This window comes from Conger conger, chromosome 3 (genome assembly GCF_963514075.1).
Source record: "Conger conger chromosome 3, fConCon1.1, whole genome shotgun sequence".
Taxonomy (NCBI): domain Eukaryota; kingdom Metazoa; phylum Chordata; class Actinopteri; order Anguilliformes; family Congridae; genus Conger; species Conger conger.
Window position 1 is genome coordinate 15295467 of NC_083762.1, and position 18586 is coordinate 15314052.

At 47.3% G+C, this 18586-nt stretch overlaps 1 protein-coding gene across 1 annotated transcript; it reads left to right on the top strand.

Annotated features, from left to right (window-relative positions):
* Positions 1-2075: 2075 nt before the first annotated feature.
* On the top strand, positions 2076-17186 carry rela (v-rel avian reticuloendotheliosis viral oncogene homolog A). The gene is made up of 11 exons (XM_061234647.1): positions 2076-2287; positions 8640-8672; positions 9207-9343; positions 10084-10229; positions 11071-11162; positions 11471-11605; positions 11987-12091; positions 13022-13237; positions 13951-14028; positions 14740-14826; positions 15400-17186. Exons 1-11 carry the CDS (start codon positions 2281-2283, stop codon positions 16266-16268), a joined length of 1905 nt encoding a protein of 634 aa, XP_061090631.1. The 5' UTR covers positions 2076-2280; the 3' UTR covers positions 16269-17186.
* Positions 17187-18586: the final 1400 nt, after the last annotated feature.

The following is an 18586-nucleotide window of genomic DNA, read 5'->3' on the forward strand; positions in this document are numbered from 1 at the left end:
TATCAGGTTTCGAGACAGAGGAACCAAATGCAGAATCGGAGATAACGTAATAGCAGACAGGTACATATGGGGCAGGCAGAGCGTAATCATGAGACAGGCAGAGTTAAAAAAGACACAGGGCACAGGGCACAGGGCACAGGGCACAGGGCACAGGGCACAGGGCACAGGGCACAGGGCACAGGGCACAGGGCAGCTAGAACCGGGGTGTGAAACAGAAAGACAAACTAGCAACAAGAAACTGAAATGGAGAGGTTTAAATAGGCTACTGATTGACAGACAATGAGACACAGGTGAGAGGAATGGCAGAAATGGCAGGAAGGAAGTCCATATAAGGACTGGGGAGGCAGAGACAAGAAATGGAACAGCTGAAACAAATGGATGAAGGAGCTGAGGAAAACAAGAGGCCAAAACGCTAGGGACTAGGGAAAACAGAAAACACAGAAGCTGACAGAATGGACAGTTTTACAAGAAGGCCTCAGTCAGGGGCATCATTAGCTCAGGCGCTAAGAGCAGTTGTCTTGCAGTCGGAGGGTTGCCAGTTCAACCCTACCCTGGGTGTGTCAAAGTGTCCCTGAACAACCTAGGCATGGTTGGTGCCTTGCACTGCAGCCAATCACCGTGAGTGTGTGTATGAATGGGTGAATGAAAAGCATCAATTGTCGGGCATTTTGGACAAAGGCGCTATATAAATGCCAACCATTTACTTCACATGGATGGACGATAGACAGGAGGTTTTTATGTGCCTTCAAAGAGCTCCTGCCCACCCCCACCTGACCCCACCCTGCCATTCGTCCTGAACACAGATGCATGTGGTAACAATGGTATGGGTGCATTACTGGCCCAGGTGGGTCCAACGGGAGAGAGAGTAGCGGTGTATTAGAGCAGGACAAACAAAGCAGAATGCCGCTACTGTGTTTCTCTACTGGAGCTTCTTGCTATGGTGCTTGCTATCTGTGTGACCTGCTTTTAACTGTCAGGACTTGCCAGTCGTGCCCACCACTTTGAGAGCTGGATTTGAGTTTTTACGGCCCCCCAGAGAAAGAGGAGCCAGTTCCCTGAATTGGACTCAAACTGGGTGAGGTCTTATAGGGTCCTGGAGAGGATGGGGGAAGTGGTGTACTGGAACCAGCTGTCACCCAGGGGGAGGAAGGTTGTACTCCACAGAGTAAGAGTTACCCCACATAGAGGGAGTGCTTACCCAGCAAGAACCCCAGAGACTCTGGACCCCTGCAGCATTTCCCCAACACCTGCATCCACACGTCCAGGTCCCCCATAGCAGACCCTTGTCAGGTTGCTAGTCCAAGGCACCCAGTGCCAGAACGTCGCTGCCCGAATTGACCGAATGTTTCCTCTGCCTGTGTCCCTGAGAGACAGCCCTAGACTGCCCGCCAAGTCCCCTCTGACACAGAGAGAAACCAGGCCCCCCAAAACATTGCCCATGCTGACAGGGGCAGGTGGCTTTAAAGGATTTGTTAGTCCCGCTAGGAGCAAGCAGCTTTGGGGGGCTGCGGGGGTGTGGGCAGTGTAACGAACGTAGGAAATTTCCGTGCTGCTATGCAGTTCCAGTAAGTGTTATGTCTGTTGAACTGTCGCCCATATTTGCTGGGTCTGCTCGGTCAGTCGACCAGCTGTCTGCCAACCACTGGAATGCAGGGTGGTTGGGGCAGTTAGGGTGGGGGAGAGTAGCTCACAATATAGTTTTCCATGTTCTTTCTTTTTGTTCTGGTTGCTCCTTTTTTTTCCACGGCTGGAGGGCCATCCGTGTCCTGTTTTGGCATGGGCTATACTCTACTGTAGCTGGTTTCTCAATGGCTACATTAGCTCCTTAGATCACCCAGAGCTGCAGTACTTTCAATATCACCATCAATAGCTTCCCATTTATGAATCTGAAGCTCTCGGTTATGTAGACAGGTCAAAGACTTCCAATCATACGCGTTGTCTCCATTGACCTCTTCCTTTGATTGCACAGTAAATATTGTCCGTCGTGGGGTGCAGTTACTGAGCCCCATGCTCCCCGTGTTTCTTTAAATTACGTCAATTGGGTATTTCCGCACTTTTTGGAGGGGGTGGAACGACGGTGTCGTCAGGATCGCAGACCTGCGACGAGGGGCGGGGGAGCCGAAAGCGAGAGTCGGCGACAAACTTCGTCAAGCTGGAGAGAGACACGAAAACAATCTTCTGAAGACTGAGAAGGAAGAGAAAACGAATTTGTACAAAACGCACGCAAGTATACGATTGCTCCAGTCAATCGTGACTTGAGGTCGAATTTGGAGTAGAAAAATGGAGGGTAAGTTATTCCTGCTAGATGAACTGGACAAGCTAGCTTGCTAAATTGAAGTAGCCTGATTTCATTTTGTTTTAGCTTGCTTGCTAGCTACCAACTTGTTTTGCTGCAGGGAAATCCCCCAGGTTTTAAAGGAGCGAGTACACCCACTGCAAAGCAACAAAATTAATGGAGACCGGAGCCTTCGATGCCTGATCGGAAACAGTATTTTACAGACGGGTTATTTTAGTTTGCTTGGTTATCTGCTTGGCTAGGAGTGACGTATTGCGCAGATAATTATTGTTCTTAACGCCATAATAGCTGGCACCGATTCAAGATGTAACTTACTATGAATAGATTGAATAACAGTGTTTGTAACACTGTACTCAGTGGGCCTTGTTCATTTCATGGTACAACTTGGTACCAGGTGAACTGGACGATTATGTAGTTAGTTAGCTAACTTCGTTAGCTAGCCAGCCATGTGTCTTCAAAGTGCAATGCTTGAAGTTACTGGCTCGTACATTCCTCTTTCGCTGTTCTCCACCTTAAATGCATTCGCCATATGCATCGCAGAAGAAATAATATTGCAATTCGACAATACATTTCAAGGATTGTCCTGCTACTGTCTAATGATATCAGATCAATGATATGCCTCTTCAAATCCAATGTTTCAGTTCACAATACGCGACATTATTGACGCAAATTTGCATGTGACAAATCCTAATGGAAAAAGAAGCTCTGTCCTACAAACCCGGCTAAACGCGTTTAATCTGGGCCTTGTGTTCAGGTATTTATGTTAATTTGACAATGACACGTGAGTCATCGCAAACAAAAACTGCAGCTGGCACTATTCTGCTTAAGAAACTATCATTTCTCCATGGGGAGAGAGGGCTGGCTCCAAGTTATTATCGCTGTGTCTGATGTTTGGTCACATTGTGGTCTGTTTGAAGATATATTCTCGCAGTGTAGCCATGTGCATAATGGAAATATGCTCGTTATAGGTTATTTCCACCTAAATTAACTTCTACAACTTTCAGTTGTGCACCTGTGTCATTGTTAGATTAGATTACGGTTTCATTTATCAAGGATGCACCCGTCTTGCTTCTATGCATCTCCACTGAATGTCCTTCGTCACTTAACCCATTTCCTGATTTGCACTGTATACAGTTTAGCGGATTTATATGTCACAGCGTATGAGATAAGCTGAGTTATGTGGGCAATAAGTCTTTGTGGGTGGGGCAAGACAGTTGTGCCCGATACCGTAAATATAATGTGTAGTGAAATGTGTGGGTGTGTCCCAGGCCAGTCCGAAATATGCGTTGGTGTCTTTGCTCAGTTCTTGCTCTGTGGACACTAGAATATTTGATCATGTTTGTCTGTCATGTGCGTGGTACATATGGCGACCTGTTGGTGTGGACAGCAGAACCTGGACTTGGTTACTTTGTGTACAGATCAACCCATCGGCATGTGTCGTACATTAAAAAAAATAAAAAAAATAATTCATGTTGAATTACATGTTACAACTACATTAGTTAATTCCAATTCATGAACCTTATTGTAAAGTGTCACCAATCGTGCAAATCCATTAGGAGTTACATTGATTTCTGTTAATTACATTGTTGCTTTTAGCTACAAGTGCTTTTAGTGACGTTTACGTTCACGTTGAGGGGACTGATCGTAATGATCGTAGTGCCTGTAGCGTAGTGGTTAAAGTACACGACTGGTACCCGCAAGGTCGGTGGTTCGATCCCCGGTGTAGCCACAATAAGATCTGCACGCCGTTGGACCCTTGAGCAAGGACCTTAACCCTGCATTGCTCCAGGATTGTCTCCTGCTTAGTCTAATTAACTGTATGTCGTTCTGGATAAGAGCGTCTGCCAAATGCCATTAATGTAATGTAATCTCATTCCCAGCCACAACAGGGGGTTGTTTTGAAACTGAAAGTGCAAATATCAACTCTTGTGGCTGTGAGAATATTGTCTCGGGGTGATGCATACAAATATCCACGTCTGCAAATATTCTCAAAGAGCATGCTGTGATTGTTGTCGGATACTAGAAAAAGACGTCACAGTTGTTGAGTGCTTCAATATTGTTGGAAGGAGCGCTCTGTTTGTTGGTCATGCCTAATTTGCTGGCTGCAATTGAGCATCTTGACCAGTAGAGGCACCAGTATGGAAACGTAACACAGACGGAAAATTCCCCCCATAATCAAAATGCAATATGTAAAATGGCAATGTAATTCTGCATTTGAATTTATAGTGGCTTTAGAAAGTATTCGCATGGACATTCAACACACCTTTGGACCGTATCGGCCCAGATTTTAATGAGATTTAGTATGCAGATTTGGCCTTAAAAGAAACCTTTGGAACCGAAATTACACTCGTCTCTGATTATGAATTTTGGAGATACAAGCTAACAAAGTTGCACTAATTCACATGATTCTATGACTCTGAATTGCTCGATCTCCATTACTGTAGGTCATAGAGCAATGTATATCTTGTATCACTGTATAGGTATTCTTATTCATATATCATATTATGCCTAAATGAAACGTAACAGGGATATGAGTGACACACACACAGTTTTGTATCACTAATTCCTGGATTCACCCACCCTTTACCTGGGAGTCATGTGTGAAAACAGTGCAAATTAGTGATTAGTAATTAGTGCGCATTAGTGGAAACGTTTTCTTTCTTTTTTTTTTAAACTGCTGTACTGTTAACAGTGCGTATGACAAATGACAGTCAGACATTGGTCTGATTTAGTCACTCTGCTAACTTCAGTTAATAGACAGATATGCCATCAATAGTAGGGTGACATTGGCTCAGGTGGTAAGGTCTGGGTGTGTCGAAGTGTCCCTGAGCAAGACACTTAACCCCCAAGTGCTCCTGACGAGCTAGTTGGTGCCTTGCATGGCAGCCAATCGCCGTTGGTGTGTGAATGTGTGAATGAGAAGCATCAACTGTACAACGCTTTGGATAAAGGTGCTATATAAATGCCGGCCATTTACCATGAGCGAACCCAGATGATCAGAAGGTAGGGTTTTGCACTTTTCTAATACACCATACAAGCTCAGCAAAGCGTAGAGAAGTATTTGAATCCAGAACCGTTGCATATTTTACCAGGTCCGGTTTTAGCCTCCGCCGGCAGATTGTCTCCCAGGAGGAAGGAGGAAACATCTGTGCCGGGAGTGCAGGACTGTGGCTGGTCTCCTTACCACCCCTGCCTCCCCCCCTTTTCCAAAACCAGCAGCCAAAATCTGCCGTTTGCAGCAATGCGCCGGGCTCTGATCTGCGATTAGTGAGACGGGGTGTGGGTGGGGAGCGGGAACTCAGTCACACATCTCCATGTTTGGGTTAAGTGGGTGACACACCTACAGCTTAAAGCTTGACCGGGTCACTGCGAGCGCATTGTCTCGCTCTAGGAAACGGACGTGTTTTCAGGTCAGGTCTGTTGGCGCCGGTCGCTGCCAAGTGGAGGGGGCGCCCCTGCAGATTGTCTGTTATCTCTGATCAGCCAGTGGGAGCAGGTTCAAACGTTTCCAGGAGCCGCCCCCATCTGACCTTTTAATAGGATAATAGGTAGCACATTTTTTTTAGGTTCTGTGTCAGCCTGTGTCAGCCTGTGTCAGCCTGTGTCAGCTTGTGTCAGCTTGTGTCAGCTTGTGTCAGCTTGTGTCTGCCTGTGTCAGCCTGTGTCAGCCTGTGTCAGCCTGTGTCTGCCTGTGTCAGCCTGTGTCAGCCTGTGTCTGCCTGTGTCAGCCTGTGTCTGCCTGTGTCAGCCTGTGTCTGCCTGTGTCAGTGGTGGCACAGAAACAGAAGCTAGTTCCTGCTAACTGGGCTGCCTCCATGGATCACCGTTTCCTGTTTTGGGACCTCAGTCTGAGCGGGGACATGACTAAGCATTGGAGGAGGAGCTGTATTCAAACTGAAAATAAAAGAACTGTGAGAGGCGGTGGGGGGCGATAGGGGAGAGAGGGGGGGTGATAGGGGAGAGAGGGGCGGAGAGGGAGAGAGGGGAGGGAAGAGGGAGAGAGAGGGGCAGGGAGATGGGGAGAGGGTGAGGGAGGTGACCAAATGATATGGTGAGAGATACAGGCCTTTTCCCCCTCGCTCGCTGTCAGAAGCTATGCCCATTCAGGAGGGATTCCTGCCAAAACTGCCATTTCCCGTCAGAGCGTGATTCAGGCTCGCACAGACACAAGCTGGAGAAAGACGCGTGTGCATGAAGGCGTGAAGGCGCCCAATTGCATGCCGGGAGTCGGCGATGTGTGACGAGACCGTCGTCCTGTCTGAAGGAAGCGCTCTTGTCCTTGGGTGACGATATAACGATATTATTATTATTATTATTATTATTATTATTTTTATGAAAATTATTATTGATGGGTCGACCTGCAGGACTGTGGTGTGCGGTCTGCATACCAAACCGTGGGGGAAGTATCTGTACCTAGGACTGCAGGGAGAAAATCCCCCACATTTTGTCTCTGTGGATCACTTGATGAATATCTATCCCAATTTCACAGACCACTGGGCCCTCCCCCTCCAGGGCTGGGGACAGAGTACCCTGTTGTCCCGCTAATCCCCCCCCCCCCCCCACCCCCCCCTTTGACAGCGGGCCTGCCCGTACCGATTAAACCTCTGCTGTTCTGTTTTTTGCTTCAACGGAAATCTGAGCTGCGGCTGTTGTTTTTTTTGTTTTTTTTGTGTAGTCTTATTTTGTTTTCGTTTTTGGAATATTTGCGAGAATTGTGCCGTAACTGGAACATGTAGTAACGCGACTCCTCTCCAGAGTGTTTGACTTGGCAGCGCGGCCCGTACAGGGCGGTCTGACCCCGTTCTGGGTCTCTGGACCGTGCCCTCCCTCGGGGCAGCGAGCGAAATCGGCCACACCTGACGTGACAACAAGGCCGGGGCAGCGGACGCGACGGTGGCGTGGTGTTAGCTCGGCCCAGCTCCGGCGGCTCCATGCGGTGTTTCGCCCCTCAACAGCGTTTTACTCCATGTCACTACCGAACTGTAAACAGAGAGTTGGATACTTTTTGTTAAAAGCGAGCGAAAACGGGGTGTCTCGGTGGCGCAGCCTGACCGCATGCTCATTGCGAGCCGCGACGTCAACGGTTCGAATCCGACCGTCTAACAATTTGTCGCATGTCTTTCCCTCTCTCTCGCCCCCATTCTTCCTGTCTCTATATACTGTCCAATAAAGCTGAAAAAGGCCTAAAAATATATATATATATATAAAAGCGAGCGAAAACAAAAGAAGGTTCAGGTGGGTACTTTGAACCCTCGTCTCCTGCGTAAGAGACTACCACACCAAATATTTTGGTCGCCAAAGCCTTTTTCGGTATACATGGCTGCTCTCTCTTTAATCATTTGTTTTCCCCCCGATTAATGCAGGCACAGGATTACAACATGAGATTACCCTTTTCACCCCACTGTCTGCCCCCAGGGTGCGGTGGAGGGCAGGAATACATTACATTACATTACATTACATTACATTACGTGGCATTTAGCAGACGCTCTTATCCAGAGCGACGTACAACAAAGTGCAAATCAATCACAAGAACAAGTGCAAAAGTAGACCTGAGAGGACAGTACAGTTCCGAGTCCTAGTGTAAACATACAGAAATTCAGAACCCTTGAAGAGTACAATCAACATTCAAACTAGCACACCACTGTTGGCAGCTAGAATACAACAACAGCCAATAAAAACAACAATACCTATACAAGTAACAATATATATACATAAGTGCCATTACGGTCTAAGGCTAATCACAGTGATTGTGAGTTGGGGAGGGAAAGGTGTAGCTTGAAGAGATGGGTCTTCAGTCTGCACTTGAATACAGCCGCTCCACAGTCTCCAGGCCTGTGCAGTACAGGATCTTTTTCTGGAAACAGACCGTCAAGCCCTGGTGCATTGTGTTCCTTATCAGGGTTGCTCGGCTCTTGATAAGACACACGTAGAGCAGCATTTGTAAGCGCTTTCGACACTCGACGCCCCCCGTCCATTGATAGAATCAGAGCTTTGGCGGATAAGGAAAGTACACGAATGCATCTGGTGTTAAGGACAGGTTCATGGTATGATATGATGTCAGTTCACCACACAGGGTTTGTTTAATGTGGCCAACTATTGACATTGACAATATCTGATGTCAAATGTCATGACTCATCCTCTGCAAAGCTACTTTTTTAAGGTCTGGTCTGGTTTTGTTTGTTTTACGTTTAGTGTACAGGTGATAGTGAGTGTTTTGTGTGTTGAAGTTTGCCTGGGGACTATTAAGATTGGTATTGACCTATGTGCCAGGGAAACCCTGTTCATTTTGAACAGATGTAATGGAGATTTTGTCTAAAATATTGTGTTTTCTCTGTGTCTGTAGGAATGTTTGGATGGGGTCCAACCATGAACCAAGGTAAGGATAAAAGCAATGAAAACATGAAAAAAATGGTTTGAAGGAGCTGTATGGAGATGATGGAGAGTACTCATTCATTTGCAATTGTGTTTAGCTTTTGTGCTAAAGTTAATGTGCAGCAAGAATGTTCTTGGCTGATACTTGGTTAGATCAATAACTTGCATTTGTGGCATGTCCAATCAGGGACTATTCCTGGGTCGTGTCAGAAACCGCTCTCATCCCCTCTTTCTTTGGGGAGAGGTGTCTGACCTGGGTTCAAAGTTATAATGTCTGGGTGTGAGCTGGGTCCAAAGTTAAAATGTCTAGTTGTGAGCTGGGTCCAGAGTTTAAATGTCTGGTTGTGACCTGGGTTCAAAGTTAAAATGTCTGGGTGTGAGCTGGGTTCAAAGTTAAAATGTCTGGTTGTGAGCTTGGTTCAAAGTTAAAATGTCTGGGTGTGAGCTGGGTTCAAAGTTAAAATGTCTGGGTGTGAGCTGGATTCAAAGTAAAAATGTCTGGGTGTGAGCTGGGTTCAAAGTTAAAATGTCTCCACAGGGAACCCTTACCTGGAGATCATCGAGCAGCCCAAGCAGAGGGGCATGCGCTTCAGGTACAAGTGTGAGGGCCGGTCAGCGGGCAGCATCCCGGGAGAGAAGAGCAACGACACGACCAAGACGCACCCCGCCATCAAGGTGAGAGCGCAGACAAAACGCCCTGTTCCGTCTCATCCCTCCAGACCGCCAGAGGGCCGTCTGTCTGCTGGACATGCGTATGCGCAGACCGAGTAACGCATACCAACAAAGAAGTCGCGGGCGGGCGGAGGTCACATAACCTGCCCGTTAGAGACCTATCCAGCCCGCCCTCGACTCCTATCTGAGTGACAGAAAAATCTGAATTTCACCATAGAACAGGGGTCTGCAACCCTGGTCCTGGAGAGCCGCAGGGTGTGCTGGTTTTTGTTTTCGTGCTGAGTAACAACGAAAGCCAGCACACCCTGCGGCTCTCCAGGACCAGGGTTGCCGACCCCTGCCATAGAACCATAGTTACATCCGTAGCTTATTTATTTTTTTTTTTTTGGGAAAAAGCCCCCATCAGACACTACACTCCACACACTGAGGACGGTGATCATCCAATCACAAACCACTCTCTACACTGTGAGGACTGTGATCATCCAATCACAAACCACTCTCTACACTGTGAGGACTGTGATCATCCAATCACAACCCACACCCTACATTGTGAGTACCTTGACCTCCAATTACCAACCACACTCTACACTGTGAGGAGAATGATCCTTCAATCACAACCCACATTGTACAGTGACCAAGTAACCCTTTCATCACACGCCGCCCTGAATATCCCCTCTGATGTTTGGCTGCAGTGTAGAGTGAATGCTGGTAGTTGTATTCCCTCTCCTCTCCCTTATCAACAGGTTCACAACTACAGTGGCCCCCTCCGTGTGCGAATTTCCCTAGTAACCAAAACTCCACCCTACAAGCCGCACCCCCATGAACTGGTTGGCAAGGACTGCAAACATGGCTACTACGAGGCTGACCTGCAGGATAGACGTGTGCACAGGTAGGTGTGTGTGTGTGTGTCAGTGTGTGTGCGTGTGAGAACGAAGGCTAGAAAGTGAAAGAGGAAGTGCTTGAAAGAAACAGTGACAACTTGTGTTAACAACTATGCAGAAAGGCTACAAAGGAGGGAGTTGTTCCATTAAAAAAAAGTGTGTACACACATACATGCATATGCATACAAATGCATGCTAAAAACATTATTTCTTTTTTCTGGCAAAGGTAGTTGGTATTTAATTTAATTGCCTACCCTCCCAGTTGGTCAATAAAACTTTATTTAATATAACACCATTAGGAAGGCCCAGTGCAGCATTTGAACAGATGGACAACTTGATCTGATTGAACCCCTTAAGATTTAAGTTCTGTCTCTAGTGTATAAAGAGGGCTGAAAATGCTGCATTCTGGGAATTCAGAAGTGCAGTTCTGGAGTGTATATTATTCTTTAGCATTATACGGTTTTATAGATATAATCCTTTGTCAGATTATTCTACAAGGCCTGAGTTCTTATCTTTGTTGTACTCTTAGTAGGGCTGCACGATATGAGGAATGTATGTGATAAGATTGTTGAATATAGCGATGACAATAAGACTTGCGATAAATAAACAAATATTGAAGTATAGACAGTTATAGTCTTTCTGCTTTAGGTACACTGCTAACATAGACCCCAGACAATGTGAGTATGCCCATACATCGCTCTGGATAAGAGCATTTGCCAAATGCCTGTAATGTGAAAAAAAAAAGATAACTCCCAGAATGCAGCATTTTCCCACCACTCTGTGCCCAGCGTTGCAGTTCCTGTTTTGACTAAAGCGCCCTCTGCTGGCCCTTCTGTTCCCTGCCATCAGCTTTCAGAACCTCGGCATTCAGTGTGTGAAGAAGAAAGACGTGACTGAGGCCATTTCCTGCAGATTGCAGACACACAACAATCCCTACAACAGTGAGTATCAGGTGCCATTTTGTGTCACCTTGTGTCACGCCTTGGAAAACATCTTGCTGCAGTCATGTTTGGCAGAACATGGTGTTTTGCTCTGTTCAGCTTTCATGTCTGTGTTTGTCCTGTGTGTGTGTACACTTGTGTGCGTGGGGTGTCTGTGTGGGTTTATGTGTGTGCTTGTGTGTGTGTGTGTGTGTGTGTTTATGTCTGTGCGTGTGTGTGTGTAATGTTTATGTATGTATGTGTGTGTATGTGTAATATTTATGTATGTATGTGTGTGTTTATGTATGTATGTGTGTTTCTCCCTGCAGTCTCGGAGACGGATGTGTGGGCGGAGGAGTATGATCTGAACGCCGTGAGGCTCTGCTTTCAGGCCTCCATCTCCCTGCCCACCGGGGAGCTCTGTGCCCTGGAACCAGTGGTGTCCCAGCCCATCTACGACAACCGTGAGTGTATAACTCACACACTCACACACTCACACACTCACACACCCACACACACACACACACACACACACACACACATACACACACATGCACAGATACACACTCGCTCTCACGCACATACACACACACACACACACATACACACACATGCACAGATACACACTCGCTCTCACACACATACACACACATGCACAGACACACAGACACACACACACACATACACACACATGCACAGATACACACTCGCTCTCACGCACATATACACACATGCACAGACACACACACACACACAATACTGTAAGTACAGTGATCCTCCTATGCTGACCCAAGATGAGTCATTATGAAGGTAAACATTTCACTGTCTTCCTCTTTCTCTCTCAGGCGCCCCCAACACCGCAGAGCTGAAGATCTGTCGGGTGAACAGAAACTCGGGCAGCTGCAGAGGAGGAGACGAGATCTTCCTCCTCTGCGACAAAGTGCAGAAAGGTCCGTCTCTTCCTCTATCTCTATCCATCTCTCCCACTCCCTCTCTCCCTCTATCTCCGTCCATCTCTCCCTCTCCCTCTATCTCTGTCCATCTCTCCCTCTCTCTCTCTCTTCCTCTATCTCTGTCCATCTCTCCCTCTCTCTCTCTCTCTCTCCCCCTATCTCTACATCTTTCTCTCTCTGCCTCTCTCGGTCTCACACTATAAATCTCTCTTTCTCCCTTGATCACGGTCTTCCTTTCTTTCTCCATATCTATCTCTATGTCTCTCTTCCCTCTTTCTGTCTCTCACACTCAATCTCTCTCTCCCCATATCGATCTCTGTCAGTTTCTCTCGTCATCTGTCTTCCTCCATCAGCCTCTGTCTTTGAGATCCAGTGGTCAGATATTCTTCTATTCAAATTCTTTAACCCTTTAGACAGGAAGTAAGATTGTCGCAGATTACTGGCTCTGTTGAAGAAACAAACGCAAGCAGGCAGCTGCTTGTCTGCTGTACTCCTGGGTGTTTGATGTGAAACTGCTGTAGTTGTATCTGATAGGCTAGAATTAGACCAGAATTAGACTTCCTTCCTTTCGGCGCCCATGCTAGTGGATTATAGCTGTTACACAGGCTGCGTAGTGCTATAATCCACTAGCACTGCTAATGCTACCCAGCCTTAAACTAACTGCCACCCTCCACCTCTCACCCTTTAAATAGTGTTATTTGGCTGATGCTTTTATCCAAAGCGACTTACAGTTAATTAGACTAGGCTTTAACTGAAGCAATGTGGGGTTAAGGGCCGTACTCAAAGGTTCAGCTTCACTGATCTTATTGTAGCTACACTGGGGCTCTTGAACCACCAACCTCCCGGGTTCCAGTCATGTGTACCTTAGCCGCTAGGCTCCAGGCCGGCCCTTTCTAACCCGCCCTTCCCCACACCTCCATCCTCCAGAGGACATCGAGGTGCGCTTCTACCTGGACTCCTGGGAGGGCAAGGGGTCCTTCTCCCAGGCGGACGTGCACCGGCAGGTGGCCATCGTGTTCCGCACGCCGCCCTACAGCGACCCGCACCTCACCGAGCCCGTGCGGGTGAAGATGCAGCTGCGCCGGCCCTCGGACCGCGAGGTCAGCGAGCCCGTGGACTTCCAGTACCTGCCCGGCGACCAAGGTCAGTGCCGAGCGGCCGGTACCGCGCCTCCTTCCCGAAGCTCGTTCCCTGTGTCACGCTGAGAGACAGTGCCCACTAGTGCCCTACTGCGGTCGGCTCCAGTATAAGATGCGTTTTCATTTTTAAAGTCAATGGTACAATTGCGGTCAAAATACAATGTTACATACAATGACGAATTGAGGGAACTACCATTCATAATATTACACGAAGGTATTTAAAGAATAATAATACTAATAATAATAATTTGTTATTTAGCTGATGTTTCAGAGGTGACTTACAGTTGATTACATTACACTAATGGCATTTATCCAGAGCGACGTACAGTTCTTTAGACTAAGCAGGAGACAATGCTCCCCTGGAGCAATGCAGGGTTAAGGGCCTTGCTCAAGGGCCCAACAGCTGTGCGGATATTACTGTGGCTACACCGGGGATCGAACCACCGACCTTGTGGGTCCCAGTCATGTACCTTAACCACGACACTACAGGCCGCCCAATGTCAATAATGTTTTAGAGGACCAGTAGGTACTTTTTTTGTACTTGAGTACTTTGTACTTTGAGTGTGTCGTAGGTTCAATACCACCAGACAAGCTCAGAAAAGCGTAGAAAAGTATTTGAATCCAAAACATATTACATATTTGACCCAGGTCTGTGAGGATTATGGAACTGGCCACTGAGGTATGGCTCATTATGGTGACCTCTTCTCTGTCGCACAGATGAGTTCAGGTTGATGGAGAAGAGGAAACGGACCGAGGGAATGTTCCAGAACCTGAAGCTGGGAAACAGCCTGCCGGGTGAGCTTTGCAGTATTTATTTATTTATTTATTTGTATTCTAGGTGCTATATTTTAGCAGTTGGCGGGTGATAAAGGTGATGGTTACCTGATCTGTGTTCTTTGGACAAACCCTGATGCAAGTAGAGCAGAGTAATAATGTTAATGCTCAACTAAAACTACAGATTTGGAAGGATACAGATTCTAATATTATATTGATGAAGGTTGATTAGAGTTAAGTTCTTTGGTAACACTGGTCATAACAAGTACAATAAGTCTGATGGATGAAAAGCCTTTTAAGTCCTGGAAGATGGAAAAAACCTCCCACAAACTGCTACTAGAATTTCTGTTTTTGCCAACCGAGCAGAAGTAATCTCAGTGGTTTCAGATTTTCCATCAAGTCAGGCAAAAAACTGTTTACTTGTAGCAAGTGAAACTTAAAGCACAAAAGATAAGAAAACGATTTATAACGATTCTGCAGCGTTTGCACCTCTTGAAATTAGAAAACTTTTGCTGTTGTCAAAGGCTGTCCCTTCCTCTTATTTAATATTTTGCTGTTATGATACTTCGATGTTTTATGTTGTCATGGTAAAATGAAGGTTAATTAAAATAAAATAAATAAAATAAAAAATGTAATTCCGAGGCACAGGGCCTGTCTCTAAAACAGGAAATGGGAGCAGCAGGAATGGTTAATTTAGTGGGTCCCATCTAACGGTTACTCTGGGAATTACAGGGCCTGTGTCTGGAGAGAGGAGACCGTTCAGCACAGCCCGGAGAACAGTGCCTGCAGCCAAACCTCCAACCACTCGGGCACTCCCTGGTAAGCCAACGACCTGCAAGAACATTGATTTCTTCAGAACAGGCTTTGCTATAAAATACTAAGGCAGAAGTGTGACTCAAGGCCAGTTTATAGTCCAGAGTAGCACTCGACTGAAATGACACAACGTTTGTGAATGTTCTATTGTCACCAGACGTACACTGTGTTCGTTGTCCTTCACATAAAGTATAATCGCAGTCCAGTCGCCCAGAGTATAAACCAAATGTGGTTTGTATCCAGCAACAGCCATTGCGCATCAACTACAAACTGGCCTGAATACTGTTATTGCCCCCGCATTTACTAAAACATACAATTTCTCAACATGAACTGGGATACAGAAGATTTTTGTTTTCACTTTGCTGCATTTTGCGACGTCATTGTTGAATGTAAAGGGCCCTGCTGAAAGAAAGAAAACCATCTAAAGCTAGGTTTTGAAACTGCCGGTAGCTGGTTGACCGGTTCAGACCAATCCCAGCTCAACATGGTTTGACCAGCTCAAGCTACGTTTTGAAACTGCTGGCAGCTGGTGATTCTGGTTTTCCTCAGCGGGCTGTCTTTGCTTTGTTCCCCTTGCAGCGGTGAACCCCGTGGCCCCAGTGCCTCTCGTCAAGGTCTCCCCGTTCTTCAGCCAGCAGCCGGGCCAGCTGTTCTCCACCCCGCCCAAATCTGAGCCCCCTCCCCTCTCGGATACCTGGCCGTTCCGCGCTCGAGAGTCCCAGGCAAAAGCCTCCCCGTTGCCCGGCCTCTCCGCCCTTAGCCCCGCCCCCGCCACCTCTACAGCTGCCTCCCAAGACTACCGCACCGTTAACCTGTCCGACCTGTTCGGGTTCAGCTTCACTGGCTTCCCCAGTAGCCAAGACACCGGATCCAAGGTGGGAGCTGCGGATGGGGGAGGAGGGGGAGCGGGAGGGATCGGGGCGGGCAGTTCTGAGGTCGTCCCCCTGTCGGAGCCCGGGCCCTCGTTCGGGGCCATCGGGTCGGGGGTGCGCTTCAGGACAGACCACACCCTGGGCGACGAAGAGCTGAACGAGTTCCCCAGCCTGACGGAGGGCCACGTTTCTGGCACTCTGGACAGCATCAACACCGAAGAGTTTCGGGCCCTGCTGGGCCAGAGCGCGCTGGTGGGCGAAGGCGGGCTGGGTCTGAGTAACGCCGGGGGGTCCTGCACCGTGCCCCAGTCCTCCTCGGCGTCCTCCAGTGCCACCCACAACCCCGCCGACCTGTCCACCGGCAACCACATCTGCGGGGCCACGTGGATGAACTACCCCAACAGCATTATGAGTCTGCTGCAGAACGAGAGCATGATGGAGGGGCCCGTCGCCACGCCAACCAACATGCCCGTCCTGGACGACCTGGACGACCTGAGCTCCATGGACGAAGACCGCCTCATGTCCATCCTCAACAACGGCACCACGCCCGGCTTCATGTCCGGTCACCACACTTAGCTCCACCCCACTCTCCCGCTCCCTCATTGGCCAGACTGCGCTGTTCCACCAATTCCCCGCCCCTCCCCCCTCTCTCTTCAACCAGCGACTTTGGCTGGGTTCTTGTTGCCATGGTGCCGGAGGGGCACGGGCAACAAACGGTTGAAATTGGGGCTGTTTTGAGATCTTTCAGACGAGGGGTTTGTTTCTCCTTGTATAGGTGTGGTTTGGTCAGGACTTCTCAAGCTATGCTGGGACCTTTTGGACAGGAATTCCAGCATTGTGGGGGGAGGAACATACCCTCCAAAATTTAGGTCAGTTCAGACATACGGGGCATGGAAATCCTACCTCTACAGAGAACTTGGGACATTCATGTGACTTCAAAACCAGAGAGGTCATGCCCACTTCAGTCAAATATAAATATGCAATGCTCCCCAAAAAAAATTTTTTTTTAATAAAAGAATTGTAGGCAGGGCTTGATTGAAGGAAGTCAGCTGGCATTTCATTTATGGAAGGCAACTGGATGATTTAAGCAACTTGCTTTAATGCTTTAATGACCATACATTGGTGTCAGGATGGACCCCATTGTTCTTGAGTGTGTCAAGAGAAGATACCCCACAATACTCATCTAGTTAAATCTCTCCACTGGAGGGTCCCTGGTGCCTATAACATGGCTTACCTAGCAGCGTCCTTACGGTCACCAGACCAAGTGGCAACTGTTGAATCCGTACCCTGGGTTTGAGTGTGAACATGTTGGGAGGAAACTGTGAGGCGAAACTCATGCCTAGTTTCACCTTTACGGTCCTCTGCGCCCTTTGGGACATTTTGCAGGAGCTCCAGAGAAGCTTGTCGTCACGCTGACAATCCCTCAAGACAGAAGAGAAGGAATAATCCCCTAAATTGGGGATCCCGGTCAATCCGTTGGTGCTTTTTCAGTCGGGTGGGGGTGGGGGTGGGGGGGTTTGACCGGATTTCCTATTCCTTCCAGGATGGGGGGGGGGGGGGGGGGGCAGTTCAAGAGAGACTCTCTTCAGGGGAAGAGATAAGTGTGCCTTACCCACCCCCAGCCCCGGAGGAAGTGCACCAATCAAAGAGCCTGATGGGAACCAAAACTATGTGGGCACCGTTTCCCTCCAGGACTAGAGAGGAGCAACCCCAGTGTACAGTTTTACTGAGAGAAGCTGTTCCAGACTGCGTTCGCAGCGGGAGCTCGGTTTCCTGAAAGGGAAAGGAAGGGGAAACGAAACCCCTGTCTCCTCTCGCGCAGCAGATGGCTCGTGTCCTTTCACAGTATGTAACGGTGCGTCTGCTTTCACAGAGAAGAGACTGCGAGATGTGGTTTGTACAATATCTTATATGTTTTTGTAGTGCGTCCGTGTCTTTAATTTGTCTCATTTCGTCGTGGAGCTTTAATTTCAAAAACACCAGCTTGATGTAGAGTAATTCATCTGAATTAAAAAAAAAAAAAAAAAAAAAAAACCCGGTTAGTATGACATGTAGCCAGTGTTTATCAACTTGTCATGTATACAAGTACTAAATGAATTTACTCACAGGTGCCTCAATACTAGTTGTACAAGCTGTACAGAGATGCGCGCACTCACACCCACACACACAAGCTATATTTTCACAAATAAATTCACATCTTATGACAATACCAAAGTATAGATGAAAGTCTGTATCGAGGTAGTAAATGCACTGAGGTTGCATTGACTTGTTACATACCGTGTGAAGAACATGAACAGAAACCGTTGCCCGGATATCATAGTATCCGGTTCTTTTATTTGCCAATTGGCCTCTCCCTTCTCAGTCAATGTACAGGTCTACAGCTTTGAAAATTCTGGAACTTGTTTCTACCATCGTTGCCACTAAAAATATATTTTGGGGATTATGCAGTGTGACTGTGGCAGCGTTGGCTAAAACTAAATCTGCACATGCTTTCTCTTTCAGATGTTTGTAGTCAGAGTTGGTCAGCATTATCTTCTATCTTTTCTGGGAAACAAATCTATGCGGATATTTTGTGCAATTTGTATATGCATATATACATATTAAACCCAAACATATAGACCAAACGAGGACTGTCTTTATTTGAATTATTTGTTGTTCAGTGAAAGGTTATTTTGTCATGTTGATATGGAAGAAGAAAAATAAATCAACACCTGACGGACCACACCAGAGATTAGATTTTTTTACTTGAGATGTTACAAAATGCCTAAATGTTTGTATTGAGTATTCATACTACACCGCGTGTTACGTTGCCAAGTTCTGTTGACATAACCCAGATTTGAACAAGCAATGTGTTGAGTCAAAAACTGGACTTGCATTCCTAGCTAGTGTGTGTT

Bases quoted from the DNA above. Each gene is read 5' to 3' on its own strand.
- rela (XM_061234647.1), top strand. The intron at 8,673-9,206 runs GTAAGGATAAAA...ATGTCTCCACAG, and splicing joins GGGTCCAACCATGAACCAAG to GGAACCCTTACCTGGAGATC. The intron at 10,230-11,070 runs GTAGGTGTGTGT...CCCTGCCATCAG, and splicing joins CAGGATAGACGTGTGCACAG to CTTTCAGAACCTCGGCATTC.